The sequence below is a fragment of the Solanum lycopersicum genome, chromosome 8 (genome assembly GCF_036512215.1).
Source record: "Solanum lycopersicum chromosome 8, SLM_r2.1".
Taxonomy (NCBI): Eukaryota; Viridiplantae; Streptophyta; class Magnoliopsida; order Solanales; family Solanaceae; genus Solanum; species Solanum lycopersicum.
This window is the reverse complement of record NC_090807.1, coordinates 61,786,850-61,811,267: the sequence shown is the minus strand read 5'-3', so window position 1 is coordinate 61,811,267 and position 24,418 is coordinate 61,786,850. Positions and strand designations below refer to the sequence as shown.

At 31.7% G+C, this 24,418-nt stretch overlaps 2 protein-coding genes across 2 annotated transcripts; both read left to right on the top strand.

Moving 5' to 3' along the window:
* The first annotated feature begins 380 nt into the window (after positions 1 to 380).
* LOC101244983 (pentatricopeptide repeat-containing protein) lies at positions 381 to 3,023 on the top strand. Its single transcript, XM_010327320.4, has 2 exons — positions 381 to 2,254; positions 2,542 to 3,023. The coding sequence occupies exon 1, from the start codon at positions 636 to 638 to the stop codon at positions 1,887 to 1,889; it is 1,254 nt and encodes a 417-aa protein (XP_010325622.1). The 5' UTR covers positions 381 to 635; the 3' UTR covers positions 1,890 to 2,254; positions 2,542 to 3,023.
* Positions 3,024 to 13,641: 10,618 nt separating this feature from the next.
* On the top strand, positions 13,642 to 16,291 carry LOC101250535 (probable carotenoid cleavage dioxygenase 4, chloroplastic). The gene is made up of 2 exons (XM_004245956.5): positions 13,642 to 15,158; positions 15,725 to 16,291. Exons 1-2 carry the CDS (start codon positions 13,726 to 13,728, stop codon positions 16,074 to 16,076), a joined length of 1,785 nt encoding a protein of 594 aa, XP_004246004.1. The 5' UTR covers positions 13,642 to 13,725; the 3' UTR covers positions 16,077 to 16,291.
* The last annotated feature ends 8,127 nt before the right edge of the window (positions 16,292 to 24,418 follow it).

Below are 24,418 nucleotides of genomic sequence, written 5' to 3'. Positions count from 1 at the left end.
GCAATTTTAGGAAATCGCTGCTATGGCAGCGATTTCACTTTTTCAAAAGGTATAAGTCGCTAGCGTTTTTACCGTTTTGGTTTTAAAATAAATTGATATGCCCTTTTGTAATTTTTGACAATTTTTTTTACCCTTTTAACTCCGCACTCCCCAAAAGAATATCAAGAAATAATTCTTCTTTAAATTTTTCATTGAAATCGGATAATTCATAATCACATAAATATTTTTAACTTATTTTAAATTACATATCTCAAAATTTCTTTTACTAACACCACTAGGTTTATATTTTATGTTGCAATTATTTTTAACCCCTCCTATCAACATATTTCACATTTTACTATTGCCTAGATATTAAGTGGTTATTTGGACATGAAAATTACAGTGTATTGGAGTTGGTTTTGAATTTCTGAATGATTTAGAGTGAAAATAATTTCTTTATCTGAAATTTCGAAAAATTATAGAAAATAATTTTGTGTTCAAATAGTTTTCCAATATAATATTTGAAAAAAACCGAAAAATATCTGTGGACAAACAGCCACTAAAACTGTGAAGTATTTATAGTTGATTCCAACTGAATTTGGCGCCCAGTGATTTTCTTCAATATGAATTCTAGTAAACAATCCTTCTAAAAATCAATGGCGATCACATCATCCTACCCAAAACCACCATTGTTGCATACTAAAATTACTTCAAAAAACTCCAAGAAATGGATACCCATCACTACCCATTCCATTTCCAACACCCCCCTTCAATTCCAATTGCCTCTACATAAACCTCACTACAAAATACACCAACCCATTAAGCCAGAAATCAAGAAAACTACAGACCCAAGTTGCACAATCTCTGATGTTTTAAGGCTAATGGATAGTCTTGGTTTTAACATACCAGTTGACGTATACGTTTCCCTTATCAAAGAATGCACTGAATCTCGTGACCCTCTAAACGCGGTCGAAGTCTATGAGCATGTCTGTAAAAGTGATGTAATTCCTAGCCTGCCATTACTGAATCGTTTGTTGCTGATGCTTGTGTTATGTGGTTGTTTTGAGCAGGCCCGCCAACTGTTTGATAAAATGCGTGTGAGAAATTCTCAGTCTTGGGCTGCGATGATCGCGGGGTGTGTTGAAAATGGAGAGTGTGTAGGAGCTTTGCGTTTGTTTATGGAGATGCAGAGTGAGGCGGGAAACTTGTGTAAGTGTGGTGATTTAATTGATGATGGGATATTGGTGTGTGTTCTTAAGGCTTGTGTGGAATTGATGAATTTGGAATTTGGGAGACAGATTCATGGATGGTTATTGAAGTTGGGTAATTGTGAAAGTATGGTTTTGAATAGTTTTTTGATCAAATTTTATGGGGAGTTTGGTTATCTGGAAAGCGCGGATAATGTGTTTGATCATGTTCCACATTGTAATACAGTTGTTTGGACAGCTAGAATTGGCAATTTGTGTAAAGAGGAACAGTTTGAGGGCGCAATAAGGATTTTCAGGGAGATGGTAAGTGAAGGAGTAAAGAAAAATAGTTTTACATTTTCAAGTATTCTTAAAGCGTGTGGGAAGTTGAGGGATGCTGGATGTTGTGGTCAACAGATTCATGCTACTTCCGTCAAGGTAGGACTTGATACGGATAGTTATGTGCTTTGTAGCTTGATCGACATGTATGGTAAATATGGGTTGCTAAAGGATGCTCGGAGGGTTTTTAATGCGCGAGAGGACAAGAGCAATATTGCCTGTTGGAATGCAATGTTGATGGGATGTATACAACATGGTTTCGGTGTTGAAGCCATGAAAGTTCTCTATGAGATGAAAGAAGCTGGTTTGCAGCCACATGAATCCTTGATTAATGAAGTCTTGTTGGTTTGTGGCAGTAGTAATATCGAGAAAATGAATGCCTGACTTAAGAATATATCTTAGTTTCCATGAAGATGATTTTTCATGGAATACAATGCAGGCATCAACTGGCACGGAGTTAGCCGGGGCTTCTTCCTCGAGTCCTGTCATGATCACGCATTCAACACCATTGTATTGGCTAATCTCTAGTTTCCTTGATGAGTTTGTTGCATTTGAAGTATCCACAAGGGTATGTATGTAATAACGTTCCTAAGAGATGTTAAGCAATCTTGCACATGGAATACCTCTTAGTTTCCCATGAATATATGAAGATGATTTGCAAGATCAATGATCAACACACTGGCTGATATCTCTAGCTTCGTTGATGTCATCAGCTTGACGAGTTGTTTGCATATCAAGGATCAACAAGGGTATGTATATAATAATGCTCTGTGGAGTTGTGAAACAAGTAATAGCACTATACTTTACCACATTCGACATGTGGCCGAGCTTACATATGCTAGAACTTTTTGTTAATACAGTCTATATGGCACAGAAATGCAAGTATATTACAAATATCCAAATATTGGTTGTTGAAAATTTTAAGTTAGTTCTATGATCTTTGATCCTGAAATCATGTAGCTGTTATGATTTAGTATGACAACGGATCAGTGGGGCAACAAGTTATTGCTTGATGATTTGGTGACTGACCTTGCAGTGCATAGACTTACATCGCTCTGGAAGAACTCGAGCATATGGTACTACTGGACTTGGTAATGCAGGAGAAGTGGAGAACCCTAATAATGAACGCGATCAGATTTTGGCAAATCCAAGACTAAGCAGATATACTTGTTCTTGCGGTGGCATTAATCAACTGATGGTTATTGTGAGATTTCTGTCTACACAATCTCTAGATATATATATGAGCATTATCATAGTTGTTCGTGTGCTCGAATCTAATTTAGTTCATTTGCAAGCTAGGGATGCTGAATTGTGAGAAGGAACTAAAGGAAACCTTAAGTAGTTGGATGCACTCAAGATCAGTGTTCTAATGTTGATTATATTTACAATTTGTGGTTGCAAAATGATACCTTGTTTATACATATCCATGAGAGTAATATTATTCACATATATGTATAATTTACATGTCAAAATATTTTGCAGTCTTTTATAAGATATTAATACATGTAATGTTTGGTACGTGGGATAAAATATGTAATCTCAAAATTATTTTATCGTGCGTTTGGTTAGAGGAATTAGTTCGGTTGATGGGGAGTTCTTCCAATAATCTACCTAGAGATAACTGGGGAATCACAAATTAATTGGTAGTACGTTCAACCCCACCATTTGGAAGAAATTTCCTCAAGTGGGCTGGCTTGATCAGAGGTGGACCGTGGATGTATTATTAAACGTACGAGTTCAGTTGAAGTTCAGTATTTAAATTTTGATCGATAGTCTGCAAGGGCATGATTGAGTGGTTGAGAGATGGGTCTTTCATGTGGAATATCTGCTATTAAGTTATACTCTAGTTCGATTTACATGTGTGGTTTGCAAGCTATCACATAGTAAAATTATCGCAAAGTGCTTTCTCAAAAGACAGAGACTGTGATAGAGATTGTAGATTTTTAACCGAACAGATTGGATTGATTTGAGCAAAAAACAAAATTATTTTAGCCAATCAAGTGGTCCAAGAAAGAAGCCAATCTCAGTTAAAAAGACATGCATCAAAAGACCTAGTCACAATCAAAATTTAACATAATAACAATCTTACATATTTTTCCTGGCTAGTTAAAATGCCAGCCTCTAAAGTTGGTAGGGTTGTTATCGATATTTGTTATTCCCTCCGTCTCAATTTTTGTATTATAATTAAAATTTTGAGATTTTAATTTTTAAATATAAATTCAATATAAAAACTTAGAAATTTTGAAATAAAATTTATATATTAAAAATTATGTAAATTTTTTACTAGAATAAAAACGAAATTTAATTAATTCTCAAAATTGCAATTATGCAACATGGACAAAGGAGTAGTACTATACTAATAGAAAGCTGTCCATTTGACCTTACATTTTCACCTGTTGATATTTTTAGTATAATGTTGTCCTCTTTTAGTGAAACGACAATGCGAAACATAAATTCAAAATTTGAAATTTTAGTATAATTTACTGTTTAGAAATTTCTTAGAAGTTGGAATTATTCGACCTAATGCTACCAGATTTAAAAGAAATCATGTGTTATATACTAGGTCTTCCTCACCTTGTGAATAATAAAATCGAGTTGATTTATCAAATTCTCATTCAACTAGTAGATATTATTTTAAATAGTCATATTCTGTTTAAAATGAAAATGAAAAAAAGGTGATGTTTATACTCTTAAATAATATCTATAGAGAAATAATCATACGAAAAATCAACCATTTATAATCTGATCACATGTCTATTATTGTAGTGAAAGATTCACGAGGCTATAAATAAAAATATTATTTTGAAATATAAGTGATTTTCGGGTGTTTGGTTAGCGAAAAAAGAAAACAATCTTTTCTCTTAATTATCGGAACGTCTTAATTACGTATAGATATAGCTATTCTAATCGATACTCCATCCCTTTTTTTATTTGACAAATTTTAATTAGACACACCTCTTACGAGACAATGACTGGTATAACGAATTATACTTTTACCTATATTAATTGTTAGGATTTTAAATATATTTACTCATTACATTTTCAAAGAATTAACTCAATGTTAAATAAATTAAGGATATTGTCCAAAAATTACAGTAATAAAGAAATTGATTGGAAAATGTCAGACGAGTAAATAGAGATGGAGGAAGTATTTAGCGTTCAAAATATTAACAATCATAATTAATTAAGTATTTTTCTGTTAGTTTGTTAATAAATGATGTTATAGTTAGTTAGTGAGTTAATTATTTGGTTAGATATTTTTCTTCTTCCTCCAATATAGTTGTTAGATTTTCACACATGTATATAAGAACTTGTTAGTGATCAATAAAGGTAAGAATTCTCATTTTACCAAATCACGTTTTTTTTCCTATTATTATCTTCTCTCAATTGACGGTTATGGCTTCCATGAATTCAGCCATGGTTAAGCTCTCATCGTCTGCATAATTCTTGATATGGTATCAGAGCAAGATTAGTTGATTTGTTCTTTGACTTCTGCTAGCTACATTGTTGTTTGGATCGTCTTTTTCGGTTGATACAATTTTTTGAGTTTTCTATATTAGAGCTCAAGTTTTCTTTGTTGTTCTAGTCTAGATCTGAAATTCGGTTGTAGTCTCTCTTGATTAAGATGATTTGTGATAGATCTGTTGAAAAATTGTCAATGGATGTCGATGATAATGCATCTACTTCTGAGAGAATGAATATATCTGGAAATGACACTAGCAGTGCCCTGTATGTACATCCTTCAGATAACCCAGGGATGATACTTGTTCCAACTCAATTTGATGGAGCGGGATATCAATCCTGGAGAAGAGGAGTATTGAGAGTTTTGTCAGTGAAAAATAAATTAGGCATTATCGATGGAAGTTGTAAGAGGCTAAATCTCAATTCACCTCTTTTACGACAATGGCAAAGGTGTGATGATATGGTAACATCCTGAATTTTGAACTCATTGATTAAGGAAATCTCAGATAGTGTCGAGTATGTGAATGATTTTCCTGAACTCTGGAAGGAATTAGAAGATAGATATGATCAAACAAATGGGACAAAAATGTATCAGATACAAAAAGAGATTAATGATCTTACTCAAGGAGTATTGGATATCACAGTGTACTATACAAGGATGAAGAAATTATGGGACGAATTGAATACTTTAAGTGCAAAAAATCAATGCAGTTGTGTATGTGTGTGTGGTGCTAGGGATGGTCTGCATAAAGCTAAACAAGATAGGCATTTAATTCAGTTTCTTATGGGACTGAATGAAGTATACACAGTGATAAGGGGGAAACATTCTCATGATGAACCCACTCCCTTTCATGGGACAAACTTTCTCACTGTTGATTCAAGAAGAGAAACAAAGAGAGTTCAAACCTACTGGTCGAGTGCCTACAGATTTAATTTCTTTGAACACAAATGTTGTTGGCAATAAGAGAATTTTCAGGACAAATTATCAAGGAAATAACTATGTAGTGGTAGTAACAGTTCAGGTTGAAATATCAATGGCAATGGTAGTAGTAGAAATGTTATAGTATGTGATTACTGTAAAAGAATCGGACACATTAAAGATAAATATTACAAGCTGCATGGTACCCTCAAGGTAACAACAATCAGAATTATAGGCTAGGAAACAAGAATATTGGTAAGAATTTCAGGCAACATAATCCAAACTTCAAAGGGAAATGAGTGGTAGCAAATGTACATGGTACTACAAATGACATGATGTCTACTCATGAAGAGGAACAAATACAAAGTAACAATCATTCAAATATTAGTTTTACAAAAGAGCAATATGGACAGATTATGAACCTGCTACATAATTTCCAGAATGAGAATAAAGGAGAAGATGTCAATGCTTCTAATGTTGCTACTGGATCAATGAATTTTGCAGGTCTTGTGGTTTGTTCTTTCTCTATTGATTTTGACAATCTTTCATGCAAATATTTTGAATCAAGTGCTGTTATGTGGATTATAGACTCGGGGGCATCAAACCATATAACTTTTAACAGAACCACTCTAGTCAACATTAAAACTTTACCTTTTCCTATAGTAGTTTCACTCCCAAATGGATGCAAAGTCAAGGTAACAGTATTTGGGGATATACCAGTCACATCTAATATCATTTTACATCAAGTATTGTATTTACCTTCTTTTAAGTATAATCTAGTTTCAATTCATTCCTTAACCACTTTCGAAATGCATAGTCTTGTTCACTAATGCATTGTGTATGTTGCAGGCCTCTTCAGTGAAAAGGCCTCAGGTGATTGGTAATAGCAAGGATGGGCTTTATTTCTTGTGTGCGAGATGTTTGAAAAACTCTAGTAATACTAATGCAAGTCAAGTATGTTGTTGCTTTTCTAACAATAGACTTTCTTGTGATTCTACTTCTGCTGTCAAGACTTATCATACAAATCAGTGTAAGATACCTACTTCTAGTGCAAATAAACTTCATAATTTTCTCAATTATGTAACTCTTGTGTGTACTTTTACTCCTAATAATAGTAATGTCTTGTTTGATCACAGTTCTTATAATAAAACTAAAGACAATGTGAATTTGTTGTGACACAATAGACTTGGCCATATACCTTTTGTTAAAATGAGGAGTATTAGTACATTACCAGCCAATTTTTCTCCTAAACAATCTTTTTCTTGTAACATCTGCCCAATGAAAAGACAATCAAGATTGCCTTTTAGTCACAGTAAAAGCCAAACGAAATCCATTTTTGAACTGCTTTATATTGATTTATGGGGACCATATCATGTGTCTACATATGACAATTACAAGTACTTCATTACACGGGTAGATGACTATAGCAGATCGACTTGGACACACCTTTTAAGTACCAAAAGTAATGCTTTATTTCATAAGAATGGTGGAAAATCATTTCAACACCGCACCATTAGATCAGACATTGGACTGGAATTTACCAGTAATGAGGCAAACCAATTATTCTTAAGCAAAGGCATCATTCATCAGAAAACCTTTCCATACACACCACAACAGAATAGTGTGGTGGAAAGAAAATATAAGTACTTGTTAGAAACAGCCAGAGCACTTTTGTTTCAATTTAAACTACCTATAAGGTATTGGGGAGAATGTGTATTGACAGCTACACACATCATTAATAGGCTTTCTTCAAACCATCTAAAAAATAAATGTCCTTATGAATTGCTGTACAAGAAAAAACCAGACTATAACCATCTTAAATCCTTTGGATGTCTTTGCTATCCCACTATACCAAAAATGTTTAGGGATAATCTTGAACCAAGAACTACTCCACATATTTTTTTGGGATATCCTTTTGGAACAAAGGGTTACAAGGTGATGAGTCTGGCCACAAAGAAAATACATGTCTTTAGGGATGTGATCTTTCATGAACATATCTTTTCTTTTACTTTGTCATCTAAAAATTCACATTTCCTTCTGTTTTGAGGTCTATTCCTTCTACTGATTATACTGAATTAGACTCATGTGATGATTGTGTAAATGATTGTAACAATGTGACTGATACAATTAATCCTACTCACTTACCTCATCACAACGCTGAGAGTTCCATTATACAATCACCACCTGCCCATATCATTACATCTTCAACACCACTACAACATATTCTTTCAACAGTAATACAAAGGATATCCCAAAGAGAAAACAAAATTCCTTTACATTTGAAAGGTTACATTGTTAATATTCCTAGCTTAAAAACTACCACCCATACATAACCCAACTTTTCCCTCACTGCTTTATTCACTAAACATCACCATGTATCTCCTGATGTCATTGCATCTAACAGTCAAGCACTTGTTGAGAATGTTGGTCATGATAGTGAGCCATCATTATATGAGGAAGCATTACTAATTCCTGCATGGCAGAAAGCCATGACACAAGAATTTGAAGTATTGTATGCCAACAACACTTGGGATCTTGTAAATCTACCAGCAGACAAACACGCAATTGGATGTAGTTGGGTGTATAAAGTCAAACATAGAGCAGATTGAAGCATAGAAAGATTTAAGGCCAGATTGGTAGTCAAAGGGTACACACAACATGCTGGAATAGATTACACTGAGACCTACTCACATATTGTTAAAATGACTACTGTAAGGATATTAGTGGCATGTGCTGTGAAAAAAGGTTGGGGCATGTTTCAACTTGATGTTAATAATGCATTTATTCATGGAGATATTCATGAAGAAATGTACATGAAAGTACCCCAGGGTCTTGAGGTACCTGATCCAGGACTGGTTTGTAAGTTAAGGAAATCACTCTATGGTCTCAAACAAGCAAGCAGATAGTGGTATGCCAAATTGACTGAAGCACTGTCACTCAGGGGTTACACACACTCACATAATGACCACTCATTGTTATATAAGAAAACAGGATAATTGGTTGTGTTTGTTGCAGTATATGTAGATGATGTCATTTTGACAGGCACAGACACAAAAAAAAAATTGACCAACTCAAGGTGTATCTAGACAACACTTTCAAGATCAAAGATCTTGGTAGACTTCATTACTTTCTGGGCTTAGAAATACTTGACATTACAGTTAGAGTTCTTATTTCACAGAGAAAGTTTGTCTTGGATTTACTGAAAGAGTATGCCTGTTTTGATTGTACATCTTTGTCCTCTCCACTTGATCCTACTATCAAGTTAAGGGCTAAGGAAGGAACTCATATACCTAATCCCACATTTTACAGGAAATTGATAGGCAAATTGAATTTTCTCACTAATACCAGATTGGACATAGCCTTCAATGTCCAGCAGTTAAGTCAATTCATGCAAGACCCTAGATCTCCACATCTGCAAGCTGCCTATCATCTTCTTAGATACCTTAAGAAAAATCCTATTTTGGGAGTACATTTATCTAAAAGATCCTGACTGTACAGTTCAAGTTTTTTGTGACTCTGATTGGGCATCCTGCCCAGATTTAAAAAGGTCAGACAGTGGTTATTTAGTACTACTTGGCAAGAGCTCCATAAGCTAGAAATCCAAGAAACAAGAAACTGTTTCTCTATCATCAGCTGAATCAGAGTATGGATTAATCAAAAAGGTGGTAGAGAATCAACTTGGCTCCACAGATTACTTATTGAGTTGACTGTTCCTGTTCCTTATCCTATTGATATTTACTGTGATAGTCAATCTGCTATTCATATTGCTCGCAACCGTGTGTTTCATGAAAGAACCAAGAACATTGAAGTTGATTGTCACTTTGTACGCAACAAACTTCAGGAGGGGCTCATTTCTCTACATCATGTGTCCACGTCTAACCAGCTTGCTGACATTCTTACCAAGGCTCTCACTGGTGTTAAGCATTCAACAATTCTACACAAGTTGGCTGTGAAACCATCACGTCCAACTTGAGGAGGGGTATTAATAATCATAATTAATTAAGTATTTTTCTGTTAGTTTGTTAATAAATGACGTCATAGTTAGTTAGTGAGTTAATTAGTCGGTTAGATATTTTTCTTCTTCCTTCAGTATAGTTGTTAGATTTTCACACATGTATATAAGAACTTGTTAGTGATCAATAAAGGTAAGAATTCTCATTTTACCACATCACGTTTTCTTCCTGTTATTATCTTCTCTCAATTGGCAGTTATGACTTTCATGGTTTCAGCCATGGTTAAGCTTTCATCGTCTGCATAATTCTTGATACAAAAGTTCCATCAAAATTTTCTATTGTCAATTTTAGTCTTGAATATATGATGGATTCGAAACAATAAAAAGATCATCATAAATTACAAGAAAGACTTATATTTCAACCAAATATTATTATTTTTTAGAAAATGACTTGAGGAATAATGCCCTCAGATTAACTTTACTGTAGATATTTTTGCAAATGCATTTTCCATAGCCACAAAATGCATTTTCCTTTAACCACAAAAGAATTTGAGTGTATCAAAACAAAATCAGGAGATATTTGTTGAAAATGATTTTTTTTTTGTGTGGATGTGTTCGATTGAAAAAGAAACATTCTTTATACAAAACATTATTGAGATTTTTTTTAACTTATAAAACATGATTTCTTTTATTTATTTCGACCAAAACAATTTATTGGGAAAATGGATGATGAAAAAGAAAATCTTGTTCAAATACTAGGAAACTTCTTAATTTGTTTGTGTGAAAATATTATTATTATTATTTTCTCACCAATTCAATCAAGGTATTTGTGAAAATAGTCGCTAGTAAACATTTTCCTATGAAAGATAGTGATCTTTTAGTAGTTAATAATTGAGTTTCTTACCTATTTTCTTGTATTTATTTCGTAAGAAAAAAAAATATCATCCTTAAAATATAGAATGATATCTGTTTGAGGGAGGGAGGATACCTATTCAATTTCTCCTAAGAAAATTATTTTTCCCATTTTTAAGGAATATATTTTTCTATAAAAATATTCACAATTTTTTTGGAAAAAACTTATTCACACCCGGTGTTTACACAAAATCAATGTAATTTTCAGAGTAAAATGAATAATAAATTTAAATACATGACATGCATGTATTGTATTGACTTGATGTAAAAACCTGTGCGTATTTACATTTTTTTTAAATTATTATTAATCGAACCTATGAAAAATGAATCATATTCTACTTACGAACACACTAGATATTATATAATTGTATGTAGATACAATACTTTGCTATTTGATACTCCATATTTTAAAAGCATTCTTTTTTAATTGATATTATGACATCAATTTATATTAATTAAATTATCTGACATATAACTCATAGACATGAAGGTACATAATAATAATAATAATAATAATATGTACCTTCGCTACAACAAAATTTTTTAAAGTGAAAATAAATATTGTTATTAAGAAAAGAGCATTAAAAGTATTTATCAATATTAGTTAAGTGTTAATCAATGTCGCTTAAATTTTTAGAGACATATATAAAGAGTGTAAATTATTTTAAAAAAATGCATATTAATGATAATTAAAAATTAATTGTTGCTAAGAATATTTTTTAAAAGTGCTTGTTCAATACAAATTTATCTCAAATAATTATATTTGTGTGGTCTTTATTTAGACTTTGTTTTTCTTTTCTAGATGTAATTTGATGCGAAACTTTTTTTTTTTTTAGATTCGAGTATTCCCTTTCCTATATTAGACGGAGTATAACTTACAGTGAATTTAATAATTTTTAAAAAATATAATATACATAAATTAGAAATCTAAATTTTAATAATTATTTTAAAAAATTAAAATGTTAGCTTATTTTCCGCTATATGTTTTTTATATATATTCCCAAAATGAAGAAAGAGTGATGCTCCGTAAATGAGTAGTCTCTTTCTTTATATTAATTATTATATTATCCTTTTCGAAAGTCAATATGATTAATTTTTAAAGTTAAAAGGTTATATAAATTTTGATATTAAACACAAAATTTCGATAAATACTATAAATTGTATAATTTTTTGCATATCAAAATAATAAAAAAATATATCATAAAATAGTAATCAAAATTCTCAAAATTTGACTCTGAAATTAAAAATGATGACAATTAAAAATAGACTAAACGAATAAATACTTTCACAACACCCTAGCATGTTTATTTTCTAGACAAATACATTATCCACACACACCTAATAATTATTATTATCTTATGTCAAATCAGTAAATACATGAAACGTGACATATATTTCTAACCACTTGTGTTAAGATTCTTTCGACAAAGAATTTTGAGGCAATTTGGGAGGATGTATTAGCAAATGTATTGATTTTGGTATTATTTAATTTATTATATTTTTTGATAGTATTTTTATTATATGTAAATTATATATTATTACTTACGCGAAACTATTATATTAATAATATTTACGGTTATTAATATATGAATACATAAGATTAAAGATTGAATTGTCTTTTGAACACATCATATTAAACAGGGTAAAACTATTTCAATATCAATACTAATTTTTACCCTTATTAATCAAAAAATTATTAATACCACAATATTAATATCATTTTTATATATTCTATCTAAAAAATTCTAAATAATTTAATTTATACGAAAAAATTGTTTGAATTTCATTGGTTAATAATAGTTGAATCTAGCTCTGCAAATTTGACATCTGGTCATGATGAGATATATCAAATTGGGATATTTTTGGTCTGAGAATAAAATGAATCATACACGTGGTTTTATTATTATTATTATTATTATTATTATTATTATTATTATTATTATTATTAGTGATTCGAATAAATCAAGGTCTATTCTACAATTAAAATATTTTTTTTATGGCTGGAAAAAAGATACTTATATCATGATTGTTAGAGTTAACTTTTATCTACTGACGACGTAAAATATACTATTATTGTTAGAGTTTAAAATTTATTAAATTTATGTAGCGATCATAAAATTATTCAAAGTTTTCAACTTAATTATAATATAATTTTAGGTAATTTATTTAGTATATTAATATTTATCAGTATCATAAAATAAATAATGTGTTATAATAAATTAAATTACACTAAAGATTGATATAATTGTTTTCTTACACTTTACAGTTACGCCATCATCTGTACAATATAAAGAAGTTCAGTACTGATTGATCAGTATCACACAAGTGTTTAAAGAAGAAAAAAGTAATAAAAAATATAAAATAAAAAGATAAGCAAGCAATCATTTTAATAATTGTTTAGTATCTAATTAATTCATTATTTAATTATCCAAACGGAGAACCAGAATGTTTTGATAAGAATTTAAATTAAAAATAACTTTAATATGCACATGCATTTAAATTAAAGAACTTATAAAATACAAAAAAGAATTAATGTAAGATTATTGAGTTCACCGTAACAATGAGCATGCTTGATTTCAACCAAGGATGGTGGTATTGAAGCGGTGAATATCTTTTTATTTTTAATTAAAGATTCTAAGTTTGAGTTTGGATCTTTCTAAATATAAAGTTATTTTTATTAAAGAGCGTTTTACTCTAATGAAATTTTCTAACACAAATTTATATTTAATCATACTTTTACGTAAATATGAGTGGATTTTTTTTTTTAATTGATGTTGTGTGGATAAGAAGTCTCTTTTCACTACCCCACTTTAGGAAAATGTGAGGTTCCCTCAATGAATAGTCTCTTTCTTTTGCTATACTCCAATAAATTGGCTATATATGCATGGGACCTCATACATACAAAACTTAATCTTTTTTCCCCTTTACTCTTTAGTATAATCATATCTTGTTTCTTCTCTTCAAGAAGAAACAAAATGGATGCTTTGTCTTCAACTTTCCTTTCTACATTATCACAAAACCCTAAATCTCTTCTTTCTCCTTATAATAATAATAATAATAATTATCATTACTATTCTCCTACTCTAAAAGTATTTTCTGTTAGAATTGAAGAAAGACCACAAACAACCACAACTATAACAAAACCACAAGAAAAATCAACCCCTTCACCACCAAAACCATCTCCAAAAAGAGAACCAATACCCTCAAGAAAACCTATTGAACCATCATTTCCCTCTTTTATCTTCAATGCATTCGATGATTTCGTAAATACTTTTATTGATCCACCTAGGAAATCGTCTGTTGATCCAAGGTATGTTCTCTCTAACAACTTCGCTCCAGTAGACGAACTTCCTCCTACCGAATGCGAAGTAGTGGAAGGCTCCCTTCCACCTTGCCTAGATGGCGCGTATATTAGAAATGGACCTAACCCTCAATATCTTCCACGTGGACCTTACCATCTATTCGACGGTGATGGAATGCTTCACTCCATTAAAATTTCCCAAGGTAAAGCTACGTTATGTAGTCGATTTGTCAAAACTTACAAGTACAACATCGAAAATGAAGCCGGGTCACCCATTATTCCTAATGTGTTCTCCGGTTTCAACGGTCTAACCGCCTCGGCCGCGCGTGGTGCACTCACCGCGGCCCGAGCTATTGCGGGACAGTTTAATCCCGCAAACGGTATAGGCCTTGCGAATACAAGCTTAGCTTTATTTGGAGGTAAACTTTTCGCCCTCGGTGAATCTGATTTACCATATGAGGTAAAAATAGCCCCAAATGGTGACATTTTTACCCTCGGCCGTCACGATTTTAACGGAAAGCTTTCTATGAGCATGACGGCACATCCGAAAATCGACCACGAAACTAACGAGGCTTTTGCTTTCCGTTACGGCCCGATACCTCCGTTTATAACTTACTTTCGGGTCAACCCGGATGGTACAAAAACCCAGGATGTACCCATATTCTCAATGACCCGCCCCTCATTTCTTCACGACTTCGCAATCACAAAAAAATACGCGATATTTTCGGACATACAAATTGGAATGAATCCAATTGATTTACTCACCGGTGGTTCACCGGTGGGTACTGACTCGGGGAAAATTCCCCGAATTGGTGTGATACCACGTTACGCCAAAGATGAGTCGGAAATGAGGTGGTTCGATGTATCAGGATTTAATATTGTACACGCGATAAACGCGTGGGATGAGGATGGAGGTGATACGATAGTGTTGATCGCGCCGAATATATTATCGGTGGAACATACACTAGAGAGGATGGACATGATACATGCAAGTGTTGAGAAAGTGAAAATAAATTTGAAGACAGGAATGGTGAGCAGACATCCAATTTCTACAAGAAATCTTGATTTTGGAGTCATCAATCCAGCTTATGTTGGAAAAAAGAACAAGTACGTTTTTAAATATCCAATTTATCTTCAGTAACTTACTTGATATTCATTAATATAAGTATACATACATATTAATCGTAAAATTAGTTAAATCGAATCTCGAAAACAAATTATGGCAATTAATTTGAGACAAAGGAGTAGCTCGGTACTTTTATAGAACAAATTACACTCTCCTCATTAATTTTTACTAATCCACTAAACTGAAAAAATATGTATCTATTTTTACTCTTTGATTTGAAAAATCAAAAAATAATTTGCATTTTTATATACCAAATTTTTAAAATAAAATAATATAATAAAATTATAACTTTATTCTATCACATTTTTTAATGTGTGCACCAATAAATAAACATTGACAGTACTAGTACTAGTATATAACACTATTATAAATTTATTGATTTTTGTTGGACCATCTATAGTGCAGCATATGGACATGTGTAGGTCCTTTATGACTTATGAACACATGATTTAATTTCAGCAGAGACCATACAAACAAAAAATCATTTTAAATTTCGTGTCGAATCAAAAATTACAGGACATATAAAATAATTTTTTGTTTCGTGTAGGTACGTATATGCAGCCATTGGGGGTCCTATGCCAAAAGTAATAGGGATAGCAAAATTAGACGTATCCGTAGCAGAAATTGATCGTCGCGATTGCATCGTGGCATGTCGTATATTTGGAAAAGATTGCTATGGTGGTGAACCATTTTTCGTGCCTAAAAATCCTTCGATTGATGAAGACGATGGCTACGTGGTGTCATACGTACACAATGAGAAGACAGGGGAATCAAATTTTTTGGTCATGGATGCAACATCACCTAATCTTGACATTGTGGCTAATGTCAAATTGCCTCGTCGTGTGCCTTACGGTTTCCATGGACTTTTCGTGAGTGAAAATGATCTTATGAAGCTATAAATATCGATATATTGATTAAATTATTTAAGATCTATGTATAATATGTATGTATATAAATGATATATAGGTTGATTCCTCTTTAAAATAGTATTGTATCACTTAGGGACAAATAAATTTGAGGATGTTTCTATCATTTATTTAGATTTTATCTTTTTTAATTTTATAATGGTTTCAATTATGTTCCTTGAGATAAATAAATTTGATTTTCCTTTTTAGTTTTACTAGAGTTTTAATGAAAAATGACAAACAATCTAAGTGATCATACATGAAATTTATTTATCACTGTCTCACTTTTTCTAAAAAAAGATGTCTCCTGTTTCGATTTGGGTGTTGGAGTTAGATTTCGGATCGATTGTTGAGGTTTTGTTCCGATGGAGTCTCGGGGTTGATTTCTGTCTTAGAAACTACTTTTTTTAAAAATATTTTTTTAATCTCTATTTCCAATATAAAAAAAAAGAAAAAAGAAATTTCAGTCGCAATAAAACACTAAAAAGTCTTTTCACTTACTAACCAAATATAAAAAAATAAGTTATAAATCAATTTATTTTTCTAAAAAAACAAACTTGATCCCTTCGTACCAAACACAATTGCTAGCGCTTAAAAGTGAGTAGTATATAACATTATTATAAATTTATTGATTTGTGTTGGACCATCTATAGTTAAGCATATGGTCATGTGCATAATTCAGCAGAGACCACCAACCAAATTATCTAAAATTAGCAAATTTCATACCAGCAAAGGCAGCTTTTATTCATTGCAATGTCTTTGATATACCTTTGGGCTTTGTCTACAACTTCTAAAAATATCAAATTTGTCAAAAGTTCACTTATAAGTAAATATTATTCTTTCTCTCGTATGTTATAATTTGTTTGTTTTACGTTAATACATTTTACGTACTTTTTAATTTAAGATTACAATTCACAGGATTCAAAATTTGTTTTTATTTTCTTAAACTTTATGTTAAGTCAAAATCAACCGAACAAATTAGAACTGCATATCGAGAGGGAAAGTAGATATCTTATAATATAAACTTTTTCTATTTTCTCGTTGTTGCCTTATTGCTTTCACGAACTTCTCGTGAGGGAAAGTGATCTTAATAATACATATGTAATTATATTAAGTTATTTATAACCTATGTTTTCTTTGTTCTTCAACATCAAATTTAACTAAGACGTGTATATATAGATAATATATTGGTTGATTCAATGAACTCTGAAAGATAATTGAGGACTCGTGCAAGGTAAAAAATCAAGTTTGTGGAAAATGTATATATAGTTCGGTTTGGTTATTTTTGTGGTTTTGTATGGTAAAATTAAAATTAAATCAAATAGTATCGATTTTCAAAATTTAAAACCAAACCACACGAAAAAACTAACTTTTTAAATCGGTTTGGTTTGTTTTTGTTGGATATTCTGTAATATATAGAGGTCTTAAATTGAATAGACATATCTATTCATGAAAGAACATGACTATTATTAAAATTTGTTTGTCCATCAAAGAACACAACTTTTAGCAAAAGTCATATGTTCATGAAAGAACATGAATCTTATGAAAAGTCACGTCTTCATGATGAAAGAACATGACCCTTTAGAACTCGGAAGGCAGGTGATGAAGTCCATAGCGATCTCCTCAAATACTACATTCGCTATGGGCAGAGGTTGCAGATAACCTGCAGGGCTGCGATTTATGTCCTTCATTTGCTGACAAACTTTTGGCTGTAAATTGCAATGGGATGGCCTCTCTAAGACAAGATTGCCCCCATACCAACACCAGAAACATCAGTTTCCAAGTGAAATTCCCGTGTGAAGTCTGGTAATACTAAGACTGGAGTGCAACTCAACTTGTCCTTAGAAGTCTCAAATGCCCATTTTGCAATACTTCCCCACTTAAAAGGTTTTTTTTTTTAGTAAATCAGTTAAAAGAGTGGCAATTGTGGCGTATTGCTTAATGAAACGCCTACAATATCCAGTGAGCCCTAAGAAACTCCGCACCCTTTTCACATTTGTTGGAACTGGCCACTGCTGGATAACCGATATTTTGGAAGGGTCAACTGCTAAACCCTTACGAGAAATGACATGACCAAGATAATCGACCTGAGGTTGCCCAAATAAGCATTTAGAACGTTTTGCCACCAATTTATGCTCACGAAGAATCTGGTGAACCTGAGTTAAGTGCTGCAAATGATGTTCCCAAGTCTGACTATAAACCAAAATATCATCAAAAAATACCAAAACACAACAACGAAGCAGCAACCGAAAGATTTAATTCATTATAGCTTGAAATGTAGAAGGAGCACTAGATAAGTCAAACCACATCACAAGGAATTCATAATGCCCTTCATGAGTGAGAAAAGCTGTTTTAGCCACATCCTCAGGGTGAACACGTATCTGATGGTAACCAAAATCCAACTTAGAAAAATAAGTTGCGCCATGTAATTCATCAAAAAGTTCATCGATAGTTGGAACATGAGATCTATCCCTCACAGTAATGGCATTGAAGGCACGATAGTCTATATAAAATCGCCAGGAGCCATCTTTCTTGCGAACTGACAGATCAGGCGAAGAAAAGGGACTAGTGTCAGGATGGATGATTCCATCATTGAGCATATTAGCAACTAATTGTTCCCTTATATTCTTCTGGAAATAGGGGTACATGTATGGTTTAACATTGATTGGTCCTGTCCCCGGATTAAGATGGATAGCATGATCAAGTTCGTGCGCTGGTGGTAATCCTTGAGGTTTGCGAAACACATCCGTATAAGAAGCTAAAATGGGGTCCAACTTAGGTGGAGAAGGGGGTGGATCAGGATCCTTAGTCGTCACCACCTGGAGGCAAAAGTAAGAAGACACTGCATTAGTCTCACAAAGTCGTCGTAACGTGTGTAAATACACTGGTTAAGCCTTATCCAAAGGCTCTCCGATCCAGCTATACTTTTGTCCCTTCTGGGAAAACTCAAGGAGACGTCGAGAGTAATCTTGTAGAACTGTCCCCAATGAACTCAACCAAGAGATGCCCAAAACAATATCCGCACTGTGTAGAGAAAGGACATACAAGTCAAACACAAGATCACACCCTTGGATTGACAAAGGGACTTGTCGAACCACCCCATCACAGCGAAGACGTTGACCACTACCCACTACCACTGAAAAAAAGGTGTTGGCTCAACAGACATATTTAGAAATTTGGCAACTTATGCTTGCACAAAATTATGTGTGCTCCCCCATCAACCAACACTTGCACACATGACCATTAAAGTGAAGGGTAGCATGACACATACCACCCGACAAAGCGTGATAAGAAATAGCGGAGTGAACTTGAACCTCCAAACATTGTAGTTCTTCTGCTATGAAATCCTCAGGACGAAAAGAGTCGGGCAACTCAATTGAGGATTCAGATGACCCCTCCAAAAGAAGTAACTAAGGAAGTGCCTTGCATTTGTGTCCAATGGTCTATTTCTCATCACAATTGTAGCACAATCCTTTTTCTCGTTTAGCCTGGAGCTTAGAGGCTGAGAGACGCTTGATTGGAATTTTGGGAAAGACAGATGGTGTAGCAGCTGGTTTAGACAGAGTCATATGAGACGAAGTAGTAGGATTTGAGTTCGCACAAAATCAGGACGAACAAGTGCTTTAGCATAGTTTAACTTCTGCTCATACATTTGGGCTAAACGTATGGCCTCTTCTAAGAAAGTGAGCTCTCAAATAGCGACTTCATCCTCAACATCCAATCGGGGCCCCGAAATAAAACACCTATTCAAAAACTCATCAGGGAAGTGTACCGTGTTATTAGAGATAACTTCGAATCTGGATCGAAACTCTGCCACAATGGACGTCTGTACAAGCTTAGAGAGTCGGGAACGCAAGGACCTATCCTGAATCGAAGACGATCTCAGCAAAATGCGACCAATCGACGCCGAAAAACCAGCAAGATGGAATAAAATTCAAAATAACGCTCAACTTGAAATAGTCATCCATCAGCTTTTAAGAATTAGATCCAACAGATAAACACATATCCGTCCGTCGTGGACGAAAAGGGTCAACAACGGTGGACCGAGCAACAATCGTTGAGATAAAATCCTGCACTAGCTGACTAAAGTTGTCTAAACGAGTTGATAACACCGTAAACTCAGACGAAGAACCCGACGGAACATCAGAATCCATGGATTACAACTCAATGAAAGCACCAATTGGAACAAACTTCAACTCAAAATAAAGGAACAGTAGCAAAACTTAATTTAATTACTCAAAAGTATTTGCATTGCAAGAGTCAAACTATTCACTAAGTAAGGGTGAATATAGAATACCTTTTGTTTTAAAAAAAGAAAAAATGCATTATTCATGAAAGTGAAAGTGTTCAGATTTATATTTATTCTACGTAATACACAATTCAGTATTATTAATACATGTTCTATCAATTATTTTTATTTTCTTATATTTTTTTGATTATCTATATCGTATGTACAAGACGAAAATTATTCATAATTAACTTTTTTTCGTATTTTCTATTGACATCTTTCACAATTATTTTCATTTAGTTCGTTTAAAGAATCTAATATCCATTATTAATAAGAACAAGTCAGCTAAAGAATAAAAAAATCTGATGTGATACCTTTTTAAGGTCAATACTTTTATTTATTTATTTCTTATATTTTTTTAATCTTTTCTTCCATTTATTTATTGTATTTAAAAACTATTGAAGATGACAAGGAAAAAAAATAATGTCCAGTATATTTTATAACAAATAAATGTTAAAATTAAAAAAAATATATTAAGAGGAAAAACAAGTCTTAACTATCATCAAAATAAAACTTATCTCTTTATTTCTATTTAGATTATAAAAAGTTAATTCTAAATTATTGTTATATCGTGTGAAGCAATTACAAATTTCCTAGCATAAAAAACCTAATTTTATAAGAGAAGTTCAAGATAAGTAGAGTACCATATGCCTATTTTATTTCTGTCTTTGATTCAAGAAAAAAATATTATCGATTAATATGTAATTAGAAGTCCTGAGCCTAAAGGTATAAAATATTAACCAAAATTTTAAAATGGTATATAAAATTTTATATCAGTCAAATTGGCAAAATCGCTGGAACAACAACGATTTCCTCCACCGGAAAAAACAAAATCGATGCTAGTGCAGCGATTTTGCAATTGTGATTTTTCTTTAAAAAAATTCAAATCGCTACCTGAGCAACAATTTTCAATTTTAAAAGAAAATCGCTGCCTAAGAAGCGATTTCCATTAAAAAAAAATTATCGCTACCTAGATAGCGATTTACTTTATAAAAAATGGAAAATCATTGTCTAGATAGCGATTTAATTTTTTCTTTTTTAAAAAATACATTTTGCAAAATCGCCGCAGTAGCAGCGATTTTGCTTTTTCCGGTGGAGGAAATCGCCGTTGTTCCAGCGATTTTGTCATTTTGGTTAATATAAATTTTATATACCGTTTTGAAATTTTTGTTAATATTTTATATTCTTTAGGCTCCGGGCTCACACTAATTAGGCCGTATTACATAAAGTATTTGTGTAATTTATTTTTAAAAAAATTAAACCAACAAATTAGAAAATAATTTTGGAAATGCTCCAAAAAAAAAATAACACTTAGTCTTAACATCAAAAGTTATCCAAATACATATATGTGGATCTCTTCTTACCTAATCTTTGGTGTATGTAACTATTAATTGATTGTTTTTTTTTAACGTATTTTATCGATTTATTAATTTGAATATATGATTTTCACTAGAGTTATCGGATTCAATAAAATTGATACGTAACTAATAACCTTTCGCTTTTCATTTTCGTCGTATATATCAGAGTTCGAAGCCTAAAAGATATAAAATATTAACAAAAATTCTAAAATAGTATATAAAATTTTATATTAACCAAAACGGCAAAATCGCTACATGAACAGCGATTTACTCCACCGGAAAAAGCAAAATCGCTACAGATGCGGCGATTTTGCAAAATGTGAATTTTTTTTTAAAAAAAATGAAATCGCTCCCTAGGCAGCGATTTTAATTTTTTTTTTTTAAATCGCTGCCTAGGCAGCAATTTTTTTTTAAAAAAAAATTGAAATGTGGAAGTCGCTGCCTGGGCAGCGACTTCCACATTTCAATTTCTAGGCAGCGATTTTCCTTATTTTTTTTTTAAAAAAATTATAAAATTTATAAATCACTCCCTAGGCAGCGATTTTTTTAAAAAAATAAATTATAAATTTTTTAAATCGCTGCCTACGCAGTGATTTATAAATTTATTTTTTAAAAAATATGTAAATCGCTCAGCGAATTTATAATTTTTTTTTAAAATAGGGAAATCGCTGCGATTTTCCAAAAATAATTTTTTTAAAAAATAAAATTTAAAGCAGCGATTTAATAAAAAAATTATTAAATTTTTTTATTTTATAAAATTGCTGCTTTAAATTTTTTTTTAAAAAAAAAAATTCATATTCTTTCCATATTTTTTTAAGAAAAAAATTTAAAAATTAAAAAAAAAAATTATAAAAGTCGCTGCCTGGGCAGCGACTTCCACATTTAAAAAAAATAAAAATTATAAATCGCTGCCTAGGCAGAGACTTTTAAAAAAAATAAATTAAAATCGCTGCCTAGGTAGCGATTTCATTTTTTCTAAAAAAAATTCACATTTTGCAAAATCGCTGCCTCTGCAGCGATTTTGCTTTTACCGGGGAAGTAAATCACTGTTGATGCAGCGATTTTGCCGTTTTGGTTAATATAAAATTTTATATACCGTTTTAAATTTTTTGTTAATATTTTGTACCCTTTAGGCTCCGTACTCGTATACATCACATTAGAAATAACAAAACCTAAACAACCTCCAATTTTAAACTATTATTTTGAACAAAGATTATTTGATACTAAAGAGAGACGTGTTTGCATGATCTAATTTATAGTATAGACATAGACATAAAGGCTATTCTTTAGGATTACTTAGTTAGTTTGAATACAAGTTTTGATGAGATAAATTATGACGTAAAAGTTTTAATGAGATTATTTTTTAATGAGTGTTAGATTTGTCGTACTAAAAATAATATGTTTTTTTGATAAATTTTAAGAACTTATTTCTTTACAAAATACCCTTTATGAATGTGAAGGATTTACAAGGATATTTTTGTCATTTACCTATTTTTTTGGAATAAGTTATTTCGGACTTACTATACCATTCAAGGGAAGGGATAACTTGTCCTAATAAAATTTATTAATCCCTGAATAAGTTATTCTGAAATTGTCAACCAAATAACAAATTAAGTGACACTATAATTTAAGGAGAATTATAGGAATGCACCTCTTTTGTTTCGCTTTATTTCCATTATCCCTCAATGTATCAGAGCTACATATTAATGTAATTGAGCCAGTATTTTATGAATCCGAGCTATATATTATGTACTCGAGCTACATATTGTGTATCTGAGTTAGTTTTTAATATATTCGAGTTACATATTAATATATCCGAGATAGTATTTAATGTATTCGAGTTTCAATGATTGTATCCAAATTTTTTAATTTTTAAGGAATTAATATAATTATATTAATATATTCGAGATAGTATTTAATATATCCGAGTTTCAATGATTATATTCAAATTTTTTAATTTTTAAGGAATTAATATAATTAGAAACTTATTAGGTATATATTATATATTGTAATTTCTTATTAAAAGTGTGTAAATTTACGTAATTTACCCATTTAAGTTAATCCCATTAAACGTCCCCTTAGGAATTACGGTACAACTTTTAAAAAGAGACCCCTTATAGAACAAATTAAGTGTTTTTTCATCTTTTCTTTAATCTCTACTAAAACTAAATAAAAAAAAAAGAAATCAAGTTTGTTAACACTCTTAAATTGGAATTAATGGCGTTCTCCGTTTTGCATTGGAACTCTATTAAAAAAAATTTAAAAAAAGAAGAAGAAATCAAGTTCATTTATATCACTTGACGTGATTGCAATAAATCTAAATTAATTGTGGAACATCACCAGTTAATTAGGAATAAATGAAGAAGACGTTTTTATGATATTCAGAAAAAATTGAATAACTTTTATATTAAGTTATAATGTTTTAGTGATCAAGAGCATAGTTAATTACTCTACGATAAAAATAACCGTGACAAAAAGATATACTATTAAAGAGTGCTAAAGTTTTTATTGACATTAGCCAAGTGTCATCAGATTCGATGTCGCTAAAAATTTTAAGAACATATATAAAGAGTATTAAATATATGTAGCGTAAAAGATTAAGGGTGTGTTTGGTATGTTTTCCATGAAAAACATTTTCCTAGAAAATGTTTTTTTAGAAAACAAATAGATATTTGACTTATTTTCTCATG

Bases quoted from the DNA above. Each gene is read 5' to 3' on its own strand.
- LOC101244983 (XM_010327320.4), top strand. From the start codon at position 636: ATGGCGATCACATCATCCTACCCAAAACCACCATTGTTGCATACTAAA.
- LOC101250535 (XM_004245956.5), top strand. From the start codon at position 13,726: ATGGATGCTTTGTCTTCAACTTTCCTTTCTACATTATCACAAAACCCT. The intron at 15,159-15,724 runs GTACGTTTTTAA...TGTTTCGTGTAG, and splicing joins TATGTTGGAAAAAAGAACAA to GTACGTATATGCAGCCATTG.